This window comes from Pavona decussata, unplaced genomic scaffold, assembly GCF_977016875.1.
Source record: "Pavona decussata unplaced genomic scaffold, jaPavDecu1.1 SCAFFOLD_48, whole genome shotgun sequence".
Lineage (NCBI taxonomy): Eukaryota > Metazoa > Cnidaria > Anthozoa > Scleractinia > Agariciidae > Pavona > Pavona decussata.
Window position 1 is genome coordinate 5,386,793 of NW_028145470.1, and position 23,287 is coordinate 5,410,079.

General features: G+C 36.0%; 2 protein-coding genes across 3 annotated transcripts in view; one reads left to right on the forward strand and one right to left on the reverse strand.

The window, feature by feature from the left end:
* The first annotated feature begins 1,429 nt into the window (after nucleotides 1-1,429).
* On the forward strand, nucleotides 1,430-8,860 carry LOC146481959 (trans-1,2-dihydrobenzene-1,2-diol dehydrogenase-like). Its single transcript, XM_085108114.1, has 4 exons — nucleotides 1,430-2,095; nucleotides 4,402-4,726; nucleotides 6,538-6,703; nucleotides 7,269-8,860. Exons 1-4 carry the CDS (start codon nucleotides 1,721-1,723, stop codon nucleotides 7,420-7,422), a joined length of 1,020 nt encoding a protein of 339 aa, XP_084964240.1. The 5' UTR covers nucleotides 1,430-1,720; the 3' UTR covers nucleotides 7,423-8,860.
* The window catches only part of LOC146481960 (1-phosphatidylinositol 4,5-bisphosphate phosphodiesterase beta-4-like), a 41,018-nt gene continuing 25,970 nt past the window's right edge, over nucleotides 8,240-23,287 (reverse strand). Inside the window, exons 26-37 of one of the 2 annotated variants that reach the window (XM_085108063.1) lie at nucleotides 22,617-22,721; nucleotides 21,585-21,676; nucleotides 20,988-21,198; nucleotides 20,446-20,495; nucleotides 19,536-19,717; nucleotides 18,471-18,546; nucleotides 17,758-17,856; nucleotides 16,442-16,518; nucleotides 15,403-15,504; nucleotides 14,158-14,215; nucleotides 13,477-13,563; nucleotides 8,240-12,397 (exon numbers count right to left, since the gene is read on the reverse strand). In XM_085108063.1, the coding sequence (XP_084964189.1) occupies nucleotides 12,302-12,397; nucleotides 13,477-13,563; nucleotides 14,158-14,215; nucleotides 15,403-15,504; nucleotides 16,442-16,518; nucleotides 17,758-17,856; nucleotides 18,471-18,546; nucleotides 19,536-19,717; nucleotides 20,446-20,495; nucleotides 20,988-21,198; nucleotides 21,585-21,676; nucleotides 22,617-22,721 (1,235 nt within the window). In that variant the 3' untranslated portion in view covers nucleotides 8,240-12,301. Of the gene's footprint in view, nucleotides 12,398-13,476; nucleotides 13,564-14,157; nucleotides 14,216-15,402; nucleotides 15,505-16,441; nucleotides 16,519-17,757; nucleotides 17,857-18,470; nucleotides 18,547-19,531; nucleotides 19,718-20,445; nucleotides 20,496-20,987; nucleotides 21,199-21,584; nucleotides 21,677-22,616; nucleotides 22,722-23,287 lie in introns of those variants that run through there. The other variant, XR_014864379.1, reaches the window with a different exon arrangement.

Consider the following 23,287-nt stretch of genomic DNA (forward strand, 5'->3'; position numbering starts at 1 on the left):
AATAATGAACGAGTCCGTCAAATTGCATCATTAAACAAATATTCGGCGTCTGATGGAACAACTTTCCTTGATTGCATTGAGAAATGGCTTCAATATGATAACAGTAACGATGTTTAAGTTTTAACTGATTCAATAACCATTTTTCATTTTTTAGTTCTTTAATTTTGTAGTCAACGTGTAAGAGTTTAATGGCGATTTTCACGGTTATTATACCATGTCTAGAATAATATCCGCAAATCCACTGCCAATAGAAAATGGGGCCACTGGTCGTCAATTAATTTTAGTTCAGAAATCTGGAACAGATTAGATCCCGCGATAAGGGAAGCAGAGTCACTGACTGCTTTTAAAAGGGGACTGTCAAAAGCCATTTTATGATCCTTTTTAAAAGGATCGAACTAATAGTTCGACTTTAACTTTTGGAGAGCCTCATCTCTTAACGTTTTTAAGTCAATGCTGAAAAACGAAATTTGACAACTAGAGTTAAGTGTAATTGTAACTTCTGTAGATAGTTGAGATTTTATATAGCTAGTTTTCCCTTCAGTATTGTTGGTCTTCGAATATTCTTCTTCTTTTTTTTCTATTGATTTATTTAATACTTTTTAATAGGTACTGGATTTATAGTTATTTGGCACGTTCACGTTTAAACGAGTCCTGTACTCATCCGTGTAATGTGGATAAATAAAATACCATACCATACCATTTTTTCATTTCTTGTTTCTATGACTAGGTTTTTATTTGTCCTTGGTAATTTTGTAGAGGACCCTTCTGTAAACCACTTTTGTGATGTTGGCATCCTCATTAAAGATTACCCTCATTCATTCAAGAGTTTAAATAATGAGGCTCTTACGACGTAACTTCTATGTAATATTCCTGGGACAAATATATAAAATAAATGAATAAAAAATGAATACGTCAATCAAACTGTGTCATTGAGCAAATAAAATATTCGTCTGTTGGAACAATGGCACAACTGCACTTAAAAATTTCTTATTCTTTGTGAAAGTCAAAGTCCGATTGCATTTAGAAATGGCTTCAATATGATGCTGACAATAACTATGTTTAAGTTTTAACTGATTCATCTAACCATTTTTCATTTCACTATCTTTATAGTTACCGTTCAAATATTGAACTTAATGTGGGTGTAGTAATAGCAGTGACGAAACACTGGCGAAGAATTTGTGGAATACAATCGGCAGATAAAATCACTTTTCAAAAAATTTCGTTTAGCAACAGCTTTGTTATATAAAAAGATATATTGTCTTTGGTTCTGTCTTTCTCATTCAGTTCAGTTTGTATAGCTTTCTTGATATCGCCCAGGAACACCTTACACAAATCTTCGCCTCGAATGATGAATAATGTTGCTTTCATTTGCCTCACTCTCGCTCCTGTCCGGTCGTGAAGAGGAGAGACCCTGGGAACGAGGTTGCCCGTGGTTCTCGAGTTTTTCGTATGAAACTCTTGATTGTGAAACAATGATAAAACTGTAAAACTAGAATATTTTAACAATTTTGAACAGGTGTACTTGAAATTCAACACCAACCCCATTAACTCGAATGTTAGGCTAGTTTGGAAACGCAGTGTTGGAAACCAGTTTGGAAACGTAACCTCGTCCCGGGACCACACAGGGAACCCTTGCATCAATCAGCGGCGGTCATTTTGACTCGGTCTGTGTTTATACCGGATACACGCCGTCGACAGCCCATACTCAACAGGTTCCAAAATGGCTACAGGTTGCACACGATGGGGAATATTTGGAGCGAGTAAAATTGCGCACGATTTCATGATCGCCTTGAGAACATTACCGGAAAATGAACATAAAGTGGTTGCAATATCAGCTCGTTCTCTGGAAAGAGCGTCCGAGTTTGCAGATAGACACAGCATTGAGAAAGCTTACGGTTCTTACGAGGATCTCGCCCGTGACGCTGATGTGGAGGTAGTTTATGTGAGTCCAATTCATCCCCAACACGCTCCTCTTTGTAAACTAGCACTAAGTCACGGAAAGCATGTACTTTGTGAAAAACCTATGACAATGAACCTGAAGGACACCAAGGAAGTGTTTGAACTTGCCAAGGCCAAAGGTTTGTTCATCATGGAGGTAAGAGTTGGGTCCAGGAATGGAGTTGTGCACATTTATGCTGGAATAATAATGCAAAGTTACTTCGACTCTTTGTGTCTTATAAAAACTTTGCCAAAACCATAGAATTCCCAAAGAAGACACCGGCCCAGGTACCACATTTTAAGACCAGGCCTGGTTACAAAATATCAAAACAGATCCAGTTCTACAACATTATCAGCTGCCTTCTCAGTTGAGTCGTCTTAACAATCGAGCAAAAAAAAAAAAAATATATATATATCATGAAAAAAGAATAGTTTTATGTGAAACATTGAGCATAATGCGGGTAACCAGAGTAACCAGGAAGGGGTGGGTTACACCAATTTTTATGATGATGTGGATGATCCTCGTTCCTTTTAGGGGTAAAAAATTGTGGATAAGACACTGCTTAGGGTACAAAAATAACGTAAAAAATGATCAACATCTAAATTATGGTGATACTTTGTATCGAGCCAAGAAATTTTACAGGAACTGTTTGTCCATCAACTTATTTGGTACCCTATAGCTAGGGGGTGAAAATGAGTTCGCACAAGCAAATGAGATTCTGGCACCTATTAGTTTTTTCAAGAATTTCTCATGATCATCTGATCTCTACCATCTTTCTTTAAGAGTCATCCCCTGGGAAATGCACAGAATCAAAAGTTAGAACCACCTAGTACAGCACTGCTCAGTAGCTTTCATTTGAATGGTCAGACTCAGGGTGTAACCAATCCTTGAAATCAATGAACAATGAAAATCGATGTCAATAATAATAAATATTAATCGATTGATATTGATAATCAATGCTCAAGGTTTTTGTGATATTTATCAATTTTCATCGATTATCAATAATTGATAGTCGATGAAAATCAATATTAGTATTAGTATTGATAATTTTTGATAATTTTTTATTGATTATCAATACTAATCTTCATCGATTGGTTATCGTCATTATTATCATGTGTGTTGCATCGGATCTCAGGACGACGCAGCTATTGCATAGCAATGCATAGATAAAATAATCAAATGGCATATGAAATAACTTTGATTTTTAAGTGAGACATTGAAGTACATTGTAATCTATTCATTCTATTTGATCAGGGGAAATTATAAACCCCAGTCGATGGCAATCAATATTTCATGAAGACTTTTGTGTGATTACTGATGCCAATATTACTATTACCGGTAACTAACATGCATCGACTGATCGATTGCTTTTACGATCATCAACTTTCATCGATTGGTTACACCCTGTCACACTTATGAATTTCATCTGCAGACTCAAAATGTAGAACCACCTTCTAAAGCATTATTATAAAAGCTGGGTCACTGGATAATGATATTTCATGAGTTTGATTGACTTAGTGACCATGAGTTATTATTAAGCCATTTTTATACATCATAGCATGCCCAAGAAAATAATAACGGCCACTAAATTGTTTTCTTGTCTTTCTTGCAAAATGAAGTCAGTTAGACAATAGGGTCAAATCAGTCACTTTGTGGGGTACATCAGTAGGGAAAAATAGGACACAGATGAAAAAGAATGGCCTTGTACTCTGACTGATAATGGTAATGTTATGTTAATGGCAAACGCCGACTGGTTAGCTCAGTTGATTGAGCATCGGACTACTGTGCGTTCAAACCCTGGCCGGACCAACTCTCAGGGTCTTTAAATAACTGAGGAGAAAGTGCTGCCTTTCTGATGACATCTGCAAATGGTTAGACTTTCTAGTCTTCTTAGATAAGGATGATAAACCGTAGGCCCCGTCTCACAACACTTCAATGTTCATAACCCTTTGGGACGTTAAAGAACCCAGACACTAATCGCAAAGAGTATGGCATGGAGTTCCCGGTGTGCTGGTCTGGTCTTTGTGCTGTTTCATGATTTCATGGGTTGGGTGGGTAGGATGAGGTCACTAATGGACACATGCTGATGTAAACCGCATTTGAATATATATGAATAGAAAATGCGGTATATAATGCATCACCGTTAATGTTGATGATAAGCAAACAAGGGCCTGAAGACCTTTGGAATGAGAGCGCCCTGCCTTACCACTGCACCACACAGACTGTGACCCATCCAATTTTATTATTAATTGTTGCGTTGTGACTTTAAACCTTCCAGTGATCACAGCCCAACAATTTTAACACCCAAACGACTTCACACCAACCAAAAATCCACACAGATGAGCTTGAAACATCCTCAGATGCCCCCCCCCCCCCCATTCTATACCACTTATAATAACCATTTGCCAAAACATCTCAGAACTTTAAATTAACTATTGTTATGATGACTCTCTTTACCACAGGCATTATGGACAAGATTCTTTCCACTATATGCAGACATCAAGAACCTCATAGATTCAAATGCTCTTGGTGAGCTTCGTATGGCTTTTGTCTCCTTTGGCAAAAATGTAGACAATATAGTACGAATGCAAGACCCAGATCAAGGGGGTGGGGCTATTCTGGATCTTGGCATCTATTGTTTGCATATTGTGGATATGATGTTTGGTGGTGAAGACCCCTTAAGCATAACAGCTGTTGGACAGAAAACAGCTGCTGGTGTGGACTCAACTACTGTAGTGACGATGCTTTACAAAGGAAATAAAATGGCCTCTTTAACTATCAGCATGGGTGAGTTTGATAAAAAACCGTAACAGCTCCATTGAGCCCCCCTCTCTATTAGTCCCCATCACCTTTTTAATAGCACCCCCCCCCCCCCCCTATTTGGAAGTAAGTTTTTATGATGAGCCCACCCCTTTAATACCCCCTCCCCCTTTTGGGACATGAATTGGGATGTGAGATTTTGTGATGAGTCTGTCACATTCCTTATTACAAATACACTTCCTGCAGCCCAGTTGGTTAGTTCTGAAACAAATATACACTCAAATACATAATAGTGAAGGCTGCCCTTCAAACAGCCAACCCTCACAAGCTTCAAAAAATAGATTTTTAAACATTTTATTGACAGTAATGATGAATTGGACCATTTTATCATCTAGTTTTTAATTTTCTTGTCTTAATTGCTAGACTTGATCCAATGCTTTGCTTTTTAACATTTGTGTCTCATATTTTTAGTTTTTATTGTCATTGCTTATAATTGTGAATATTTTATTTTAATTCTTAACACGCCTTCTTTTATTCTGTATATATTTCTATGAGGGCCTCTAGTTTTTCAGTGATCACTGTTGTGTGCTACCCTCTATAAATAAAGTTGATTATTATTATTATTATTATTATTATTATTATTATTATTATAAAGTTCAAATAAGCCCCCAACAATAATTATGGGATTGTATATCAAGTAGTTGTATCCAAAAATTATTGGTTTGTATATCAAATAGCTGTATCCAATAATAATTATTATCATTTGGATTGTATATCATGTAGTTGTATCCAATAATTATTGGTTTGTATATCAAGTAGTTGTATGCAATAATCATTGCATTGTATATCGTGTAGTTATATCCAATAATTATTGGATTGCATATTGTGTAGTTGTATCCAATAGCTATTGGATTGTATATCGTGTAGTTGTATCTGATGATAATTATTGAATTGTATATCAAGTAGTTGTATGCAATAATTATTGACTTGTATATCGTGTAGTTGTATCCAATAATTATTGAATTGGATATCAAGTAGTTGTATCCAATAATTATTATTGGATTGTATATCAATAGTTGTATGCAATAATAAATTATTGCATTGTATCGTGTAGTTATATCCAATAATTATTGGTTTGTTTTGGTTTGTATATCAAGTAGTTGAATCCAATAATTAACTTGCTATTAACACAATGGCACAGCATTGTATTTATGGCTGAGGAGTGTGATCAGGTGCACTGAATACCGTATACCAAGCACGTGCTCGTCATGGCGGTCGGACGTGTAAGAGCTGCTCTACCAAGTATCCCTCTAATTTGCTTGTGTTTCTTATCCCTGTCGCTCCGAAACCACAATATCTGTACGGTGAAACACGAAAACATAGATTGTAGTGTTTCTTTTGGCTTTGTACGACGAAACCCGCAAAGAAATGGCCTCTAGAAATTTAAAATATTTTTGCAAGTTTTTAGTTAGGGAAATTGTTTTTGTACAGGGTTAACCTCATGATTTCCCTGTTCAGGATGTTTTTGTATTTGTGTTAAAGCCTCCTGAATAAAATGTTATGTTATGTTATGTTATGTTACTTCTCTATGTGGTGTCAGTAATAGACCATGTGCTAATGTATGCACATCACCAAAAAACAATCTGCCTATTTTGGCAGTGGATTGAATTTTTAGCCACATCACCTTTGGACCCAATCTCAGATTATACCACCATGCAGGGTAAGGCACTTGTAACCACCTGCTGCAACTGGTTAAAACCATCAGTGACCATTTAAGCAATGACTGATCCCAGATGTAGGGAGTACTTATCCAAGATTGTTCTGTTTATCACCTTCAGCTGCTGATCTACCTGATGAAGCCACATTTTCAGGGTCACAAGGGTCTCTAACTATTCACAGACCTTTCCACTGTGCTACAAGTTTCACCTCATCAGCTGGAAAAAAGGATTACCCTCTGCCAGAACCTTCCATGCCAATGAACTTTAGAAATTCTACTGGAATGAGGTATCTTCTTAACTAAAGAGTGGTAATAAAACAGAAAGTGTATACAGGAAGCTGTGTAGGATTTCTACCTTCTGCCTGGGGAGAAAAATGTGTCTCACCCAAGGACATGACAGGGGGGACAAACCATGTTTCTGTTGGGATTCAATTTTATCCTTAGTTTAAATGTTATTTTCCATTGTTTCAAACTCTGTACATTACCATAGCCAAGAACAATGGAAAATAAACTTTAAACCAAGAATAAAATTATTTGAACCACAACATTTCCAACAGCTACAAACCTCAAGGTTGAAGCTTCCAAATGAATGTGTGAAGGACTTGACCACGTCCCTACATCTCTATGGAACAGTGATCAACATCCTACTTTTCCCAATGGTAGAAACAGGCGGAGAGAGAACCTACTATAGACATTTTTTACACTGCAATCAACCTCTCTCCCTCCCTTTCTGTTTGGACTTTGAAAGGACATACTGAATTTGCATTCACATCCCAAGTTTACATCTTGCATTATTTCAACAGCATTGTTTTATCTTTTATCACCGATTCTCTCTTTTTGCTCTGGCATCAGATATGAAATTCAAGCAGTCAGAAACAGCTTGCTGTCAGGCGAAATACAGAATTCCACAATGCCATGGAAGACAACAGAAAAAATCTGTCGCTGGATGGATGAGATTCGTCGACAAATCGGAGTAGTTTACAAAGAGGACATGAAGGAAGTATGAACTGTTTATAATGAACTGTTATGTATGAACTGTTTATAAACAGTTGATCAATCTCTCAAAGAGTTTCAAAAGTGGACTTCACCATTAGGATGTAGATATAATTCAAATTGAAAATAAAAGCATGAAAATGAAAATATGCATCTCCTCTCTAAATGGTTGAAAGACAGATCACCTCTCTGATTGGCTGAAGGCATATCTCCTTTAAAATCAACTGAGAATTAAGGCAAATCACCTCTGATTGGCTGAGAAACCAAATCATTCCTCTGATTGGTTAAAAAGGCAAATCTTGACAGATGTACTTTTTCAGTCAGTGACAGGCATACTTTAATAGCAATGTTTTAGTCTAGATCTTTAACGCTTTTAACTTATCTTAGTCGAAACATTTTGTGTAATTGCATCTTTTTTTTAAACCAGCTAGTTTTGTTCATACACGACCCCACAAGCTTCCTAGCTTTAATCCTTATCGTGTCTAAATAAAGGTTTTGATTGATTGATTGATTCATGGGGTTTCATACTTTAACTCTCGCTGTTTTGTGGGGGTAAGGGGAGCTTAACCCATTAAGTCCTAGTATTGATGAGCATAAAATTTTTCCTTGTAATATCAATGCTTAGTCAACCCCTGAGGTGTGGAGAATTAAGGATATGATCACCCAAGGTGAACTTTCTTGATATTTTAATAACTTCTCCCCAGTACTTTTATAAGAAAAGTATGAGACAAGATAAGGGAATTTGTTCGTTATAAATTAGGAGTTAAAGGGTTAAATTAACAGAGACGTGGCCTTAACTTTCACACTATAAAAACATCATGTTCCAGACATAAAGTAGCCAACAAAGAAACTTTTATTTACAAGTAAATTTCCTCAATATCAATAATTATCTAGTTGTTAATCAATAATATAACTATTAATAATCTTTAATGAGTTTATAATTCTCTATATAATTTTCAACATCAATAATATTTATAGAAGAGAATGTTAATTGGCAAACAAGTATGCCAATGATGATAGCAATATAATTAACAAAATATGCAAGGAAAGTATCAATATTCTTTAAGAACTTAATTTCAAATGTTTAGAACTAAACAGGGTGGTCTTTTCTTGGCTTCAGTATAAAGTACATTTTCACACCATTGAAAATATTGTACAGTAGGGCCAAAGTTTCCTTACCTCTAAAGGGCACTTATTTTTATAAGTTAGTAGCTTAACCTAATTCCCTCTGAGATATCAACCTTAGGGCAAAAATGTGCCCCAACATAATGCATGAATGAAATCTTTAAATGTGACCATTCAAATGAAACTTAATTATTTAATAAGCAGCATTCTAATGCGGTAGTTATATTATGCTGTGTAAGGTGGTTGTAAAGTGGTAGTCCTAAAAGTAATACTTTCCTGATTTTCACATGATAGTGTGTTGTGAATAAAGTTAGTTCCAATTTTGAGTCTGAGGGAACTAATGACAAGTTAGAGAAATGCTATGGAGTAGTCCTTTAGTGCTGTTTATTACGCGATACTCAAAATGACAGCTTAAGAGCAGTGCAGTTTTTATTATGCTATACAAAGTGATTCAGTCTGCTTTTGAGTCTGTAGATTAAATCTAAAGTGCGCTGCATGACCACTCAAATGAAAGCTACAGGGTAGTTCTTTCATGTGCTGCAATTTTTTTCAAGTCACAAACAGAAAAGTTAAGAAAATAAGGTAATTATTTGACTATATTTTGCATTAAGGTTCTGTCACTGAAACATTGTCCTATTGTAATAGAATATCAAGAAGATACGATAGGCTATTTATTTTAGGGGAGCAGTCTAACCCAAGACTTACCAAGTTGCCGATGCAAGACCTTTAATTCCAAGCAATCATTTTTTTAAACTACAATAACCTTTACACTCAAGATCTGTGTCATTTCTGTGAAAACTTTTAAAACCTCTATTCCTTGGCTGATACTTTTTGTTTTCTACACTTCCAATTTCAAGAATAAGCATGAAAGAAATATAAATATTTACTTTGTTTTCTTGTCGTCTACAAATATAAAGTATCTAACTTAATTTTTGTCAGCCTTATTTAAAGCAGCCTCCTACGCAGCCTTTAATTGGGTTATCGCACAATGTTTAGCGAGAGAAGCGATGTGTAACAACCTAAATGATGGTTACTTAGGACACCACTGTGTTTCAATTATCATTTTGAATGGGTAAAGGATATTTTTGCATGAATCAAAACATAACAATCATAGTAAGTCCAGCTTTGTTACATTTTATACTTACATAATTCTATTACACTGGAACTATATTTAGTGCCTCTGGCTGAGATGGAAATGGATTGTACCTTGGAAACATTATAAGGTCATATTTTTTCAAGTTCTGCTCTTTCATAATGTGTGTTTACTCTCCCCTCAAGGATCCATTTAACATTGTTCCTCTTGGTATTTAAGGGACATTTTGTAAGTGAACAGAGAGTCACAATTTTAACATAGACTTGACCAGAAAAAGCAGCAAAAGCATTTTCAAATAATATTATTGACCAAAGGTATTAACCGCAACTGAGTAAATACATTTTTTCCAGATATATATGATTTTGAGCAAAACTACTGCTTATAAACAACATTTAACTATCTCAAAAAAGTAGCAAAGAAGAAAGCTATTAAATTGATCATTGTTATTCAGAGATCACCAGCTGCTTTTGCCTTTAAGATCATTCATTTTCATCACCATCTTATTTGTTAAATACAACCAAGTTCAACAATATGTTCTAAGATTAATTAATTATGGTGATTTCTTTAGTAAACAAATATGTACATCTGCTTAGCCACAATATTAATGGACTGCATCACATATCCTACTATTTACAGACTCTTATGATTCATAAGACAATATTTTATAAAGCCCCTCTCTTAGTGTGGATGATACTATTTCTCATACTGTAATAAACATGAGTCTGTTTAACCATGTATCAAACACTCATTGAGAAGAGTTAAAAACAAGTATGTAGCGTTCTTTGGACATAGGCATGCTTTTGGCATGAGACCATGATGCATTCTACGATGCATAAATATGCATGCATTTCATTGGCAGCACAAAACTTGGTGCCTTTATTTTGGGGAAAATATTAAGTCTATCTGTCAGATGAAACTATTTCTCTGGGAAATGGAAGCAATTTGGTCTACTAGATCAAAAAAATTAGAACATTTAACGTTCTAAAGAAGAATATGAATGAGTAATTCACCCAAAGGAACCTTTTGTGAGCCGTGAGAGCAACTTCTCCCAGAGTTCTTGGAACAGATCCTCTTGAGAGTACTGACCTCACTAGCTGGAAACAAGTGCATTTAATAAGGTAAACTATGACCCATCTTCTTTTAGTGTCAGTGGCCTCAAAAATGGCTTTGTCATAAATTTACTCTTCTCTGTTTTAACCCTATTTTGACTGTGCTTTATTTGGTCACTGCAGGGCAACCCCCCACCCCCCACCCCAACCAATCCTTGCAATGGTGACAATGTCATGTGGCATTTTGATCCAAAAGGTTCTAGATTCAAAATACACAGACTACAGACAAGCACCTAGCAATAACTACAGGAAGGGGCATAAAGATCACCAAAACAGAAACACCTGCCACATACTTTAGTATACTTTTTTTCAGAAGTTATTTACATGTACTGCTCCTAAGACTACAAAAAATAGAGTTGTGTATCTCTCATAGTATTTTCTTTTCAATAATTAATAATAGAATATATTTATTATACATTTTTTTCTTTAATCTTTTAGAATAAGACATCAGGGTTTCAGGGGTTTATAGTGCTGACTCACTTCTAATGATGCATAATTATATATCTACAGGGTCTTCAATAAAATTTAGAGTGGATACCAGAAATTGTCAATAGAGTGAAAGGTGCAGTGTAATTCTTACTCAAATGATATAAACTTCAAAGAAGGTCAGCAGGAAACACAAGCAAATTCCTTGAAGGATTCACAATCTTAGACAAAACTGTACAGAAATTTTTTGTCGACCTGCAAATTCCACAGCTACATTCATACATCAATAACTCAGACCTCAGACCCCCCCCCCCCCCCCCCATCCCTTTTCTCTTTAAATCAGTGTTGGTCCGCTACTGAAAAAAGGCCGACCTTAATCAGCCAACCTTGACATTGACTGATAGGGAGGGGGAGAGAATGTTTACTATACTCCCCTGGTGATGTTTTCTTTAACGGAGATTTAAATCTATGTGCACAATTCACATATTTTTTCTCTACTAGTTTTGTCCAAGATTGTAGCAAATTTCATTTACTCTTATTGAAAACCCCTTGCAAAACAGATTACCATTACAGAAATACCTGTCTCACTGACTGCTTCATATCACATCACTGGCTATCATTCAAACCTGTAACATGACCTAGTAAAAGTGTTCAAGGCTTGCTGGCTAAAAACCAATAAAATACAGTACTTCATATATTTTCATAGTTAATAAATAGTGTTTTGGCTTGACTAAACACATCACTTTTTGATGACAGTCAAAGAACTGTTCTAAACATTTCTAAAGCAAAATGCTGACCTACCTGCCTGCATAAGCACATGAGAAAAAGGTACCCCCTCAATACAAACTAAAGTTTGCAAACACAAGTTAAAGTTGACAAACTAAGAAAAAAAAAAGGCTTTTTTCTGGCCAACTGTTTCAACAACTGTATTTTTAGCATTCATAAATATGACTTGTGATTGTCAAAATTGTTGGGATTTAAGGTGTCAAATCGGAGATGGATTTGCCATCTTTTGGAGTTTGCCAAAAGGTTTCCAAATTTAGTTAGGCATGAGAAGGCACCTTTTTTTTTCTTTTTCTATGAAGTTATTTCAGTACTGACAGCAGTATACAGCACTGATACACATGTAAAAATTTCCATTAGTGGGTCGGCAAAACAGTTTGAAAGGCAGTGTGAATAGCTTTCCTGCACTTCTCACCATTTGTCTTGATTTCATCCATGTTTTCTGAAATAACCTAACAGGGAGTAACTGCTTGTTAGCTACTCTTGTATGGTAAAAGGTAAAGTTACTACACTATCACAGTGTAACGAACTCAATCGGGGCTACCGCAAAAAAACAAAAAAAAAACAAAAAAAAAAAAACCAGACACTTTAAAATTTAAATAACCTTTCTTGGTTTTGATATCTGGTTTACACACTACTAAAGCCAGACTCTTTTGTTGTAAACATGACCTGTGATTGGCTGACCAATGTTGGGTGGCCCTGGTTGAGTTTGTTGCACTGTAAATCATGAACCATATAGACTACACTTAAATCTGATTTTATGATACCGTTTTTGCAAAAACACCTATTATCACATTTTCTTTCATCAAGTTTTATTTCATTACAAATATGTACTTACTCAGGCATTCAAAGTGGTTTAGCATTAGTTGTCTAAAGGCCGATTTAGATGGTACAGCTTTGCTACATGAAACATGTTGATGACAAGCTTACAATGCAAATTAATTGTTTCATGCAAATTACAACCTACAACTTGTTGTGCACAACACGGTTTTGAAACCTGTTTTAAAATCCTATGGCAGTTATAGGTGTTACTGTAGCCAATGTTGAATGAGGACAGTTGTGTATGATTTTTTGCATAAATTATGCAAGTAGTGCATGCTACAGAAATTGCATTTGACAGTTCTAAGCACTGTCTAAATCGGGGCCTTCAGAACCCCAGCTTTGGTATGTTTTAATGCATTTTAAGGATTTAAATAGCCACTTCACTACCCTGAGTAGTGAAATTTGCACAGAAGGGTTTGTTTGATTTTGAACCACCTATTTCTTCCCCACCACCAACCCACCACACCCCTCTGGGAATTCCAATATAGTTTCATACTTTCCTTGAAAAACGTTAGCTTTTGAGACCTCCCTTCTTCTGAAGTAAACAAATGACCTTTTATCAGTGGTTAATAGGTATTTTCTGGAACCACATATTCCACACGAATCAGTTCTCAGTCAAACACCATCTTAATGTCCACCTCCCATAAGTGACAACCTAATCTGCACTCTACCAGAAATTATGTAGAGGAATTTGAACACAAAATTTCACCTTCTGGAATTCCACTTCTAAGTTCTTTTTCTCCTCTTTGTGTTGATTCTTGAGTTCTTCAAGTTCTCTCTCCTGCCTGGTTGACAACTAAAGACAGTAATGTGTGTTCAGAAGATTGTGGACTTTGGTGTTGTTCCTGTGTGGTGGTGCGCGCATGTGCGGTGTGCCATAGAAAAAAGCACAAGGTTTTTAGGTCCCTCATGTTTTAAAAAGTGACGAAGGCTTTCAACATTAAACCTTATAATGAACTGACCGAAAATCCTGATGAACAATGTGTACAGTAAGCTTTATATCTCAACAACAACGACACTAAATAACAAAAAAACATTAACCTCATGGTTTTCTTGTCAGTATTATAAATGCAAGCAAACGTAATCATCAGCTACTTGATATGAATTTGCTGCTTACTTTCTTCAATAATACAAAATTAAGAAAAACTTTAAAAAACCTCAATCCTTGGTTAACCCTTACTAATCTCTAACTTGAAAAAAGGCAGTTTCAATTCAATTCAATTCTATTTTTAAATTAAAATACTGGTATCAAATTCAGCTGTATGTACTTAACCATTACACAGGTGTACTTCAACCATTTCAGCCTCTTCCATTAAACTCACAGGAATGCCTTCTAGAATAACATAATTTGACAAAAGCAAAGAGAAGTGGAAAAAAGAAATAGTCTCACCCTCTGCTTCTCTTCAACAAACTGTTTCAGATTCTGTTTATCAAGTTCTCTCTGCCTACTGCAAATTAACACAGAAATTTTGTTTTTATTAAGTAGCTAAGTGGGACACAGCTTTAAGCCAGGATTAATAATGGAACACATTCACATAATTTTCACATTCAGAATGAGAAGGCAATTTAGAGAGTTCATTCAAATAAATGCAAAGGGAATTTATTGTGCAGGTCCAGAAAAAAATCCATACCCACCCCATGGAAGATCATCAGAAATTCTTAGCGGAAAAGGGGGTCTTAAAAGTCAAAATTTTAGAAACAAGTGTGAATTAGCTAAACTGGAATTTCGTAGGGAGAGGAAGGGTGCAAAACAAAATACCTCCTGTGGGGGGAGTATGGATATTTTCTTGAACTGCACATTACAAACTGAGATGCTTTGAAGGACCATTAAATACACAATCAATAACTATATAAAGGTATTATCTACAGTACTCGTACAGATACTTATATTCTTGAAATGTGTAAATGTAATGATATGGGTGTGATGTTTCACAGCAAAGCCATGCAAAACCCATATATGGACCATACCTCATCCCATAATTTTTTTATCAGCTCCATAGCTGGACCATATATGCCCCATACCACTCACTTTGGTAAGTGTGGTAAACATTCCCATTCCTACAGCATAGAAATATTTATTTACCTTTCATTGATTTTATTTGACCTTTCAACAGTACAGAACAGAAAATGCACTTGTTCAAGTAAATACAGCAACAATGTTTTAAGCACCAACAGTTTTTACAAAGGAGCTAAAACCGGAGTTTTGACACCTAATTAAACTCAAATATTGGGCATCTTTTGTCTTCAATGAATAGTAAATTGTAATATTGAGTGACTTGGTGTATAACTGACCTATAGACTGCATTTCAGATTGCTTGCCTTCAGGAAACATTGCTTCAACGTTTTATCCGCTGCTTTGCACTTCGTTTTGTGATAAAAATGGAAATCTTCACCACAACTATAAGATTTTATTGCAAATGAAGCATAAAACCATGGATAAAACATTGGGGCAACGTTTCTGAAGGAATTAAAGGCCACATGCAAAAAAAAAAAAAAAAAAAGGCTAGTAAATTATAGCTAAAACAAGACAAAGCTTAATATCTAATGCACTTACATGTACTATAGGAGAGTTTTGCACCGAGCCCTTCAATATTATTACTTCATTTTAATTATTTATTAATCTTAATTACTATACCTGTCTCTCTCCTCCTTTGACTGAATTGTTTTATCAAGAAGTATTGCTTTAGCAGACTCCATGGACTGCTTTGTCTGTTTCTTTGTCAGTTCAATGTTCTCCCTTTTAATGAACACACACAAAAACAATGTACAATACAATTAAATACTGGCTGTTGTACAACCTTTAAACCTCAGTATTAACACATAATACTACAATCTTCCAAATTCTCTCCATATATTTCTTATGGTGCTGTTTGGGGGAATTTGTCTCCACATCAAGGCATTTTATATTTGGTGATCATTTATCTTATTTTAATCACCAGACCAGTATGCTTCGTCAAGTTAAATGATGTTGCAAGGACAAATTACATAAAATTATTATTAAAAATAATGATAATAATCACTTTATTTAGCAGAGCACTAATTGGGGGCACTCCCCAGATCTAATTATTTAGAAATGTTGGTTTTTGAGGAGATGGGAAAACCGAAATACCCAGAGAAAAACCTCCCAAAGCAAGGACGAGAACCAACAACAAACTCAACGGACACCCCACATCCCACATATGATGTCGAGTCCTGGATCAAATCCTGGCCACATTGGTGGGAGGCAAATGCTCTCACCACGCGCCATCCCTGCTTCCCTTGGTGGTCTCTATTGGGCAAAATTTAATAGGGTATAATTCAAACACTGTGTATATACATTAAAATACTTTGAAGCTGTATTCAGCAATTAACACTGTCAACCAGCAGTATTGCAGAACGTTTTCTTTACACTACTGCCTCTTTTTGTGTCGAAAACGAATTTTAGCAATGTACTTCAGCCTTCTTCAGTTTAATGCTGATGGCATTAAAGAGAGTTCCTATGCCGGACTTTTCAGATTCCACTATGATTGGCTTCTCACTAATACACCAGTATGCTATCAGCTCATATCATATGAGTGGAAAAGTCACGCTAAATAACTGGCGAAAAATGCACCTCAAAAAAAAAAAAAAAGCTTCCTTTTTGTATCAATTGTGCCCTCAAACAAGTACAAGTTTTGCACTTTCATCAAACTTACTTTTCATGTCTTGATGTAACTTCTTTGATTTGAGCATCATGAGCATTGTCCATCACTTTCTTCAAAGTTTGCAGTTGCTATAAAATGGAAGTAATTTTTGAGGTCTGTGATCTTACATTCAGTGGTGGCAAATTAGGGCTTGGAACATTAATGTTACAAAGTGCTGTGTGATTTAACTGATAATTTGGTGTGACTGACCAAAGGAGCTATGTTATCCCTTTAAAACACATCTTACTCACCCCCTCCCACCCCTCTGACCAAAAAAACGACAATGTTGAAGTCCACAAGGCCTTTTTCCTACACATGCTCAACATTACAAGGGGGTGGGGGTTGGGGAACAGAGATATTTTGTTCATGCATAGAACCTATACAAAAATGGCTGACATTTTAATATTCTTTTGTTTGCATTCAAATTGGCCTCGCAAACCTCGTTCTTGAGTTAAAAAATCAAAAGAATATTTCACTGTGAACGAGGCTAGTGAGGCTAATTTGAATGCAGACAAAAGAATTTTAAAATGTCAGCCATTTTTGCATAGGATCTATACCGTTTCCATTGCGTAGTAGATAAATACGAATTTAAACAAGTAAGGCAAAACTTAAGTCACACTTCTGCCATAGAAAGCCTGAACAGCTATCACTCAACTCCAGCTTCTGCTGGAAACATGAGGCAACAATGGTCTACTAGTGCCTGTGTTGACACCCAGGTGTATGTAGGGATATAAAATGGTAAAATCCGAGACTCGACTAGACCCTCATTAAAAATCCAAGACCGAGACTTGAACACTTTTCTCAAATCCAAGCCCCAGACACTGCAATTCAAAACTCTAGAGATCCGAGCTTGGCTTGTGAGCAAGACTCAGACACTCAAATTTCAAAAAAAAATATACGAGATTCTGAGACCCGCTTTATATTTTACGAACTCATGACATCGAGACTACAGTTTGAGATGCCAAGATTTCGAGACTTACCAAAAATTTGCTGAGACCTATCTTTTCTCAAGGACCATTCTATACCCCTATAAGTACACATGCTGCATGTTCCAGGGAAGTCAATTTAACTTAACTTGGTCCGTGATTTAAATTTGTTTGAGTTTCATTCTCATTTCCCTTTGTCGCACATCAGCTGTTGCAATGACAAAGTAGCCAGCTTTAGTGATAGCATTTTTTTTTTATCTCTTTTCTTTTTCACTTTGGATACTCACTTGGCCCTGCCAAAACAATACCTGACTGATCTATTTGTTCTGAGATTTTTTAAAATTGCTAGAAACATTCATTTATGAAATTACTAAAAACTTCACTCAACATTTATGCACTTACCAGTTCACCTTGTTCTTCAAAGACACCGATCTCTTCTTCAACTTGTCTGTTTATCATGTTTGTCCATTCTTCGGTTTGTAATGATAGTTTTTCCTTTGCCTGAAGATAAATTTATTTTATCTAATAAGCTAATGGCTGTTTTTAAATAGCCATGCAGATTCACCAACTACTAAACTGTAGAAATTAATTCTTTGATCCTGACTTAATTACTGTCTTTCTGCATGGAAAGACAATTACACCAGTTTTTTCATTGTCTTGTTTATGTCTGTTGCGATTGGTTAGAGTGATTAGTTTGGGTTTGGTTTTACGACATTCAAATAAAAACCACTCTAGATACAGCTTAGTAATGTGGGCTCCATTAAATTATTTTTATCCTACAATTTGTCTTTGGCTGTTTTCAAACTGTAATATATTATTAAGAATTAGCATTGGAAATGCTTTGCAACAAGAGAAAGCCTGATACATCTTATTTAGCAGTTAATACTGGGTTAACATTTTATAAGCTCTTTTGAACAAGCCAGCCTCTAGTTGTTTTGTCTTTTCTATCTAAACCACATGGCTGCCATCCTTCGAGTCCATTAACATAATAATAGACCAGGGTTATTGGGATTGCTTCAGTACCTGACTTCACCTTTCACATTTCAAAGAACTAATAACAAGAGCTCAGGACTGACCCAAAGGGCTTATTGGTTCACAAAGGTGCTGTACTATACCTTGTCTGTTTGTGTCTTGTTGAGATAGACCATCTTGGATTCATGGACTTTACGCAGTTCTTCCGATCTATCCTCCCTGCAACAAATGTACATTACATCATATACACCATACTTGTAACTTTTAAATACTTTTAGTTTATCATTGGAACGTTGACACTCAGAACTTGCCATTCACTAACCTGATAACCTTGAACAATTTGTTCTGTTGAACATAATCAGTGACACATGAACAACAGTTTAAAAAAAGAACAACTGATAAGCAATCACCCTTTTTGCATTTCTGTGCATTAATCACTGATGGCAAATTGATGGCTTTCTGCTTTGTTTGTTGTTGTTGTTGTTTGTCTGTTTTGTTTTTGTGTGTTGCTGCAATTTGTCTTTTTCTCTCTTATCTGCAAAGATCATAAAGAGATGTCACCATGCAAGTGGAGTCAAAATGTGCTTACAAGAAAGGGGTAATATGAAGTAAAATGGTAAAGGTCTGATTGAAAGTGATCAACATATATGAAACATTTCAACATTTCTTTGGGCCTTATTTTCCTTCAACTAACAAGTGGGACCTGGGTTGCCCCTTAACCCCCTCCCTTTCATTTACCATTGCTTACTGATATCCAAATATGATTTTTAATTATCTCCTCCTTAGCTGTCAATTTCAAGTGCACCTTAAAATCTGGGTTGCCCCTTAACCCCCTCCCTTTCATTTACCATTGCTTACTGACATCCAAATATGATTTTTAATTATCTCCTCCTTAGCTGTCAATTTCAAGTGCACCTTAAAATCTACATGGAATTTACACGATCTTTCTTTCTTTATCAACACACAGGATGCTTTCAACACTGCTAAACCTAACAAATGGACAAACCTAGCTAGCTTATCTCAAGTTTTCCTTTCACTCAGTAGTTTGAGCATCCAACCTTTGTTTATGGATGATCACAGATTCAAACCCATTAGGAACTCAGATTATTTGCAGTGCCCCAGCTCATAACATGTCAAATATAACATCTTTCTTACCAAGTAGTTGAAAACAGTCAATTAGAACTTACAGTGCTTCTAATGCCACTTACCCACATCTTTTCACTGCTCTCTCAAATGTCCTCACAGCAGTGATTTTCATCTTTTCATAGTTTGTAATAAGCTTTTCCAGTTGTCCAGTGTGATCTCTCTGCATGGCTGTTCGTTCCTTTGTGTATCTTTTCAAGAGAACTTCATTGTCTTTCTGATGTCTCTTGAAAACCTTCAAAAATGTCTGCATTCCAACAAGGAAAAAACAGTGCTATTATTAAATGCATGGATAAGGGGGTTAGTTTTTTAAAGAAACTGCAGTGCTTCGTTGGTGGGGAGTGGAAAAGAATGTTTGGTTTATCAACAGAGTTGATAAAAAAAAGGTAAATTGGCCACCATAAAGAGATTCAAGTGCTGACATTTCGAGCATTTGCCCTTTGTCAGGACTTTGTTTTTCTTGAAACGTCAGCACTCAAACTTTCTTTATGGTGGCCAATTTACCTTTAATTATCAACTCTGTTGATAAACCAAAAATGCATTGCTATTATTAATTAACCTGCATTCAGTTTGTCGTGACTATGGGAGCCAGTCCTTTCTTTTCATTACCACATTAGAAAACGTTCTGACCCTAACAGTATACAGGATACATGGCACACATGAACTTCAGACTACAATCAATATCATAATTTGTTTGGCAACCCACCCCCTTCCCCCTGTGCAACACTGGATAGCGCGCAAGGAATGCAAAGTCATTTGCAGTGCATTTACCTTTCTAACAACATTGAATGATTGGACAGGGAGGGAAGCATGATCAATACAAAAGTGTAGCTTGGCTTGGTTGTAGCTTGCCACAGGTTGACAAAGCTTAGTGAACAGAACATCTGAGCATCTGGGTGAAAGGTCATGGCAAATTTGTGACCAGAGAACAAAGCATCATAATAATTATTAGCGATCATCATCCAGTTAGTTTACCTTGTCTTTCCTGAGTTCTTCCACAATAATTGGAGAAAATTTGAAGTCATCTAAAAAGAGATTGAAGGAAATGGAAAACGTGTATTCTGAAGCACTCTTTGCAAATCAAGTCTGCAGAAACCAATGATTAGGAAATCATTTAAAAGTTACTACAATTGTCAAGTTTTTAATAGTCTTGATTTAAAGAAAAACATTAACTTCACCATTGATGTAAAATGTCACTTTATTGAGCTAGGTAACAAATCAGCAAAACTGATTAAGAGGGCATAGTGCAAGACAAGGATAGTCAGTTTTAACAAAGCTGGCACATGCCGTTGATACGTACATGATTACATAATAATGTACCTATTGAATGAGGACCACCAGTTACAAGTATGACTTAACATTTAACTCATTCAAGTGAATGCAGGACTATTTTGTTGGCTATGTTGTCTAGGTGTTTGCTCAAACAGAACGTTTACTAGGAGGCGGGTGTTTATTGAAGAAAAAACTTATCAACAACAATATTTATTAAAGTAGGATGAAAAAGCTAACCAACTTACGCTTCTTGGGCAGATTGCTTTCAATAAGTGCAAGCTCTGATGAAGATCGTGCTCCACTGTAGCTTAGCGTCACAACAGATTCCCGGGTTCGTTGTGGAGATGCAGAAGTACCCACATTATTGATGGATTGTAACGAAGGGTTCTTCATTTTAGAAATTGCAGGGGCAGATGATGACTTCTTCATGAACGATGGCAAACTACTTTCTTCTTCCTACACACAATAAATGCACACAAAGATATTTTTATCTCTCTGACTAATCACTCTTACAAGGGACTTTGAAGCCCCACTGGTGACTGACTGACTAGCAGATAATTTCTCCTAACAACATCACAACTTCACCAGGCAGTCTTGTCAGGAGAATAATGAAACCAATCAACAAAAAGCTAAGAAGTTAAGAGCCCAACATGAGAAGTGTTTAATAGGTGCTGAAAAACGTTAGGTACCCAGAGCATTTCTTGGGCACCCCAGGCTACCGGGCCTGTTAGGCAGCAGCCTTGATCAGCAACCATGCTAATATTGGAGCTGGAATGGGTTATTCAAAAATATTCATGTAATCCTGTTGGAATCAAGTGCTTGATGTACAGATTTTAACTTACTATTTCGTCAATTCCAAATACAACCATTTGTGCTGCTCGCTTGTCTGCAGCGGACTGGTACTTCATTGGCTCTGACAGCTCATCAACAATGGCTACAAACAAAATAAACACTAATATTAATTGATCATGCTCATAAGTAATCAGGCAGACTTCTAGTATTGCCAAGTACATTTTAACCCAGCTAATGCCACGACCTTTATTGTAGCTCAGTGGCATGCATGGTTGGAGCATTTAATTAACAGGTTTTCAGTAGCTAATGGATGTGACTCCCAATGGAGACTCAGAATTCTTTCTTTGTGGTCCTATGCTTTTGGTTTATTTTCAATTGACAAACTGAATACAGTAGTTTAAGTTTAACACCCTAACAAGTACATGTACTACCATAAAGATTTGATTTAGGGTCCAGGACGGGTTGTTTGAAAGCAAATTAATGCTAATCCACGATTGAAAGTTAACCAAGATTTTCAGCTAAAGAATGCTCTAAAAGCTAATTTTAAGCTAATGGCAAAGAGAAGTCTTCATCAAAACTGAGGTTCAAAAATCTTTATTCATTGGTAATTAAACTAAAACCAAAGTTCATGTGAATCCAGGATTAATTTAATTGGGCTTTGGACAACTGGGGCCACTGAGGGCACTATTTTTTTTTTTTTTTTTTGGATGCTCAAGGGACGACACTTACTTATTTTTGTGTTTGACGTTTTTTGCATCAAATGGCTCTAGCTAGATATCTAATTTATGTCAACAACTTAGCTGTTACCTTTTGCAATCGCAAAACTTTCAAGATGGGTGCTTATTAAAGGCTTTTGGTTGGAGCACTTCTTAGTACAGGGACACTGAATGGAATAGAGATGCCTTTTTGAAAAAGCTTGACATGTTCAAAGAGCAGGCACTTACTGACATTAGAGCACTAACTGTGCAACAACCGTCCCCATTAGTCAGGGAGACTGAGGTTTACATACAGGTTACATATATGATTTGCAGAGTAAACTCAACCTGAAACAAATGATAATTATAGACAGTAACTCTACGCACCTGTATATCTTTCTGGAACATATGTCTTCAGGGAAATTTGACAAAAAAGCGTTGCTAGTGGCAGTGGCATGTTGTGTTCTGTTCTTAGGGAAATATGACGGAAACCTGCAGAAATATAAATTTTTACACATTTTGTAAAAAGAACAAAAAAACCACATGGCTTTAGATTTACAACATGCTTCCAACCCAGATTCAAACATTTCCATGTCTTTTTGCCTCCAGATAAACAAATAAAACATATGACTCAATGAGTGTAATATTTAAAACTCAAGAAAAACTCAAGTTAAGAATGACTCTTTGACTAATAATAACAAAACTGACTGAGGACTTTAATATAAACTCAAATGTACACTAACTGAACAGAATGACCTAGGGCAGACTGCAATTGTTACAATGACCAACTTCAAAATAGTTCAGTTCACTTCAGTCTAGCACATGCTTTCCATATTGCCTGTTGCTTTTGCCATATGCACTCTTAAAGGTTTGGGGATGTGATCTTAATTATCACAAAAGTTGGTGAATGCTTGCTTTTAGTTTCTCCAAGAATTATTACATGGTTTGATAAGCTATATCAAACACACAAAAAAGTATTTCATCCAATTCCCAAACACCTCAAAATTCATTTACAAAACTCTACTATGCCTGACATTTTTCAACCCTCTTCTTGGAGT